Here is a 5,067-nt window from a genome sequence, read left to right on the forward strand (position 1 = left end):
TTTATCGTAAATATTTAGGATCTTAAGCTTTTATGGTAGTTGTCTTTTGCCACATACAATAGCAGTAAGCAAGTATGTATACAAACACAACATATGTATATAAATGTGCCCCACAGGTGGTTACTGAACTAAGTTTACTGACTGTGCCTGATAAGAAACCCATGATTTTTAAGAGCAGTATGCAAAAGTCAGTTCCTTGGGCTTGCTCTTTCAACCCAAATAAATCCAAAACTCAGAAACTTAAGCAATAGGCATATATGAATCGGCAGGTCTACACGCAACCCACTTTAAATGCTCAAAGCTGAGGAGCTTAACCTCTTCTCTCCTACCCACAAGCATTTTCTATCCTTTCTTCTAATTCAACGTTCACTCCAGATTAAGCCATACACTTTAACTGAAAGAACACCTTTCTTTTAAGATGACTGCTAGTATCAGAGACGGGTTTAAAAATACATCAGAAAAGTAGGTACGCTTCTCACTAGGACTTCCAGCCTCGTGTGGCCAGCTCCAGAGTCCACGAACCCCAACTTATTTTTATTGCTTGTACAACCAGCACAACCCTGGCCACAAAGGTATAAAAAAAAAAAAAATTAGTATAAGAAAACAGTCCGACACTCAGGATTCATTGCACAAACATTTAAAGAGAGGAAATAATTTCTTTTACAAATGTGTTTCTCTCGTATAAGAATAATTTTGTACAGAAAATAGCTCTTTATACATTTTACAGAAATACACTAACATTTAGATTCTCTATTAATGGGTAATGATTTAATGCAATTTAAGATTATAGTTATATTTTAGAGTCACCAAGTATCAATAACACAGCAATACAGCACTCCTCTATTATCCTTAAACTGCTTAACTTATCAAGTACTGAGTCAAGACAGTAAAAACATTCCTAGAACCATGTTAATTGGCAAACACTCAAGTATCGTGAAACTGTTGGTTATGAAATACCTCCTGAAAGTAATATCATAATTTAAGTGTCAAGGAATATAAACTTAAACCTTAACAAGGCAGCATTACTTGCTCAGATAGATTATTCTCCTGGCTAATACTGTAAAAACCAAATTGAACAGAAGCTTTTATATTAAATTGGTTTACTGTTAATATGACCTTCAAAATGAGACAGCAGAAGCTACTCAAGTAAATGCTATACAGCATTAATACAACATATAAATGTAACAAAAATACTTCCATTTTCTTAAGAAAACACCACAGAAGGTAGAGAAAAAAAATAATCAGTAAATCAGTAAATTAAGATATAATTGTCCTTAAGAAGGACAAAAAGGACTTGAAAAACACATGTATATATATATTTATATGTAGCGTGTAAGGGTATGCTAGGAAGTACATATATTTAGAAATAGTCAATTCCTTCAAAGACTATGTTAAAGTCCATATGGTATCACATGGACCTCAAACACAAACCACATTCAAATGCTTTTTCTCTATAATTGCTGTTTCAAGCACCTGTACTTACATGCAAATTTCCTTTGAAATTAGTGGGAAGGTAAGGACATTTACTCTTGAAATACAGCAATATGGAGTAATCTTTTCTTACTTTATAGGTATTTTATAACTTTAAATAGAAGATGTAAGGAAACAAGCACTGTATAACCCAATTAGAGAAAAACTGAAATTTAGATTGTATATGATCTATTTAGTATTCATACACAGCTACTTAGGAGTTTGCCAGCTGTACCCTATGCAAGTACTGTTGACATTTCCATGCTTCGAGATTCAAATGTGTAGCCACCTTTAGTCAAACATGGCTCTTGTTCCGAATTACCCAATCTCTTAACACATACAACTTTTGAATAAATTCAGCTGGAACTGGTATACCTCTCCTTCTCACAGCACAGAGGTTGATATGAGACAATAATGAATCACATTATACTGGTTCACATTTCCACGTAGTCAGAAGGAAAACCAAGCCTCCTGCAAAACCCTATTCCAGTGATTTTGCAAATTCTGCATAGTCAATGTATCCGTCATTGTTCTTATCGTCGTCTCTTAAGACATCATCTATTAGACTAATCAGCTCCTCTTCTTTCATTGCCTGGGTGTGCTCACCATCTTCCTACAAAAACAAAACCACATTGAACAGTTTAGCAGTGTTTCCTACCTGGTAGCACATATGACAGATTACTGGCAACTCATTTTTTTGTTAAGCTATTCATGTTTGGTGCCTAATTTGGCACTAAGATTTATGTAATCATTTATACCAATATAAGGAACTTTCATCAAGTGCAAGCTATGAAGTCCAAGTTCTCTGGACTTCAGAACAAGCACTCCTGTATCCAGTAAATATTCTTAGCCAAAAGTTCCAAAAGCTGACTAGCACAGTGTATAATGATCGATAATAATCTTACAGATGTATTCTTAATTTGGATCTTGATGTACTATAGACGTGATAGCTTCTATACAGTATAGAAACTTCTTCCTGTGTGTCAGAACTTGTAAAATGCAGAGCTTGACGCTAACAGAGTAGTGAAAAAAATCCAGCACTGTAGCTTCAAGTCAGTAAAATTCTGAGTTACACTCCTTAAGAGTAAAGGAGGGGAATACAAAGAGGTGTCTCTGCACAAGAAACAGCAACCATTATTCTGTTCTCAGCTAGGTATCTTTTGCCAGAAGCATCTGCAGGAAGTTATGCTATTCTGAATTTTAACTTGCAAAAGGTCAGTACAAGACAACGTGTTAGTATTGTCTTCCTAATGATTGTATCTTCCTAGTTTGTCCTTAAATGTTCATAGATAGAAAGAGAATTTGTGTTTAGAAAAAGGCAGGCCATGACTGATTTTTGTAATGCTAATTTTGTGCAAGAGGTCTCTTACAGTTCGTGTATCCACGGCAGTAACAGTTTGGAGTTGAAAACTGCAGCCTTAGAACCTCAAACAGCATCGTATCATGTGCTTTTTCAATAAACCCTCATGAGCATTATCCCATATTGGATAATTTCCCTTTCCACCCATCCCTGCCTACCGAAGTATCCCCTCTGACAAATTGCTTTCACTCTATGGTCCTTCCTCACTCTACAGTTTAAACTACAACAGAGACTCCTTGAAAACTGCAATGTGACACAAAAAGCTGTGATAAAGCTAGCACATTCATAAATCAACCCAAAACTATCTCATCTTCAGGCCAAACTGTAACTTCACTGAAAATGTGCTGTAACTGTTCTGTTCTATTCTACCATAAGCTGCTTTTAAAGAGTCAGAACTGTTTCCAAACACACATGCTGTTACAAAATTCCACCTACCTCTTTGTGGACATGTGATATAGCAGTAGCAAGCTCTAACCCATCTAACAAATTATTGCCATCATAATCATGCATTTTGAAGTAATGAAGCTGCAACTCCTGTGGAGACATCTCAGACTCTGGTTTCTCAATAACACCTTCCAAATGTTCCATGATGTGGCTAAGAAAAAAAATAAACAAAACCCAGAACATATCTGTCAGTTAATATTTAAAGCTCTGTTTACACCACATTTAGTCTTTGATCAGACAGTCAAGCACACAGGAAATATCGTATCTCTAAAAGCACCCCCTGGACAACCAGGACAATCAGAAGCTACAGTTTTATACTAAGATGAAGGGGGTACAAAGGCTGTTTGCTACAGTGACCTCTAATACCTTAGAATAGCTATTTCTATTTCTTCTGGCCTACTTAGCAGGTTATCAAAACAACTGAAGCAGTGCCCCAAATCTCCTTTTGGCTGTCTTCCAAAGCTCAGGAACTGGAGGAAGATCTTTCCCAGCATACTCCAATGAAGTACTTCAGGGAGTTTTATTTGCTGCTACCACTGTTTTGTCTGTATGAAACAGCAAATGAGAAAAAAACTCTCTCACTCTACCTGTTCAGAACATGATTTTGTCTAAAGTATGTTCTAGGTAAGCACGATTCCTGTAAGAAATTCTCTATAGTATGAATAGGACTAAAGGCTTCAGAGAGACCTTTCCAGGTCTCATATCTCTACAAATGTATTGAGCAAGCATGTCTCATATCTGACTCCAGCTAGTCATACAACATCCTGAGAAAAGAGCGTGCCCTAGGCTTAAGTCCAACTCACATAGCAAGACTTGAGATACACAGATCATTAAGAAGTAAAGTTTACAATTTTAGAATGTGAAACACATACTCCTTATCTTGTACCAAGTTCTTATCAAGGCGAATATTTGCGTGTTGACTCTCTCCTACGTGTTCCTCGGCTAAGGCAGAGATGAAGAACGTGGCCAGAAAGCTGAACAGCAAATGCATTCTAAAAATCCTGTGGGCCATCGTGGTCTCCTGCAACATCAAAAACCATTCACCCCCAGAAAAACACAGGTGAAAAAAGCAATCTCCTTTCAGCAGGCTTACGGAGTGCTCAGAAACAGTACTAAGCTCTGCAACAGAAGGTCTTGCTTCATTTCAAGCACTTAGCAAGCACAGAACCAGAGCGTTCCAATTAAGAGGTTTTATGAGGGTACCTATTTCAAGAAAACATGCAGTAATTTTCCGAGAATGAGCTTTTCAACTATTTATTTATTTGTTTGTTCATGCAGCGAATGCACACCCTTTAGCCCCCCTCGGGCCTGCCCGCCGGCCTCAGGCAGCCCTGCCCCACGGCTCCGGCAGCAAAGGCCCCCACGGGGCATCACGGGGGCTGCCTCTAATTAGTACATTTATTAGGACCGCACGCCCTAAATTACAGCTTTAAGAACGCAAATGTCATTGCGGCGCTCGTGCCGCGGGCGAGCGACCCGCCACAGCGCCTCAGGAGGACGGGTCTCCTCCCAGCCCCGGCAGCGCCCGCCGAAGCTGCCCCCGGCGCGCAGCCGGTTGGGCGGGGAGCGGCGCCGGAGGCCCTGACAGCTGGCGCTGCGCTCTCCCCGCACCCCCCCGCCCGACCCCCCCCACTCTCCCCTCGCCGCGGCCGCCGGGTACGGGCGGAGAGGCCCCTCCCGGCTACGCACCCTCCGGCAGATTGCCGCCGCCGTCCCTCCGGTAGCCGGGCAGGTGTCGCGGCGCTCGGGGCAGGCCGGCCACCATCCCCGGCCTCACCTCTGACCCCACGCAC

At 40.5% G+C, this 5,067-nt stretch overlaps 1 protein-coding gene across 1 annotated transcript; it reads right to left on the reverse strand.

The window, feature by feature from the left end:
- Positions 1-621: 621 nt before the first annotated feature.
- Positions 622-5,067, reverse strand: MCFD2 (multiple coagulation factor deficiency 2). Its single transcript, XM_014951315.1, has 4 exons — positions 4,964-5,067; positions 4,147-4,295; positions 3,266-3,425; positions 622-2,083 (listed from the first exon to the last, which is right to left on the reverse strand). The coding sequence occupies exons 2-4, from the start codon at positions 4,284-4,286 to the stop codon at positions 1,952-1,954; spliced, it is 432 nt and encodes a 143-aa protein (XP_014806801.1). The 5' UTR covers positions 4,287-4,295; positions 4,964-5,067; the 3' UTR covers positions 622-1,951.

The sequence above is a fragment of the Calidris pugnax genome, unplaced genomic scaffold (genome assembly GCF_001431845.1).
Source record: "Calidris pugnax isolate Ruff unplaced genomic scaffold, ASM143184v1 scaffold24, whole genome shotgun sequence".
Classification (NCBI taxonomy): Eukaryota; Metazoa; Chordata; class Aves; order Charadriiformes; family Scolopacidae; genus Calidris; species Calidris pugnax.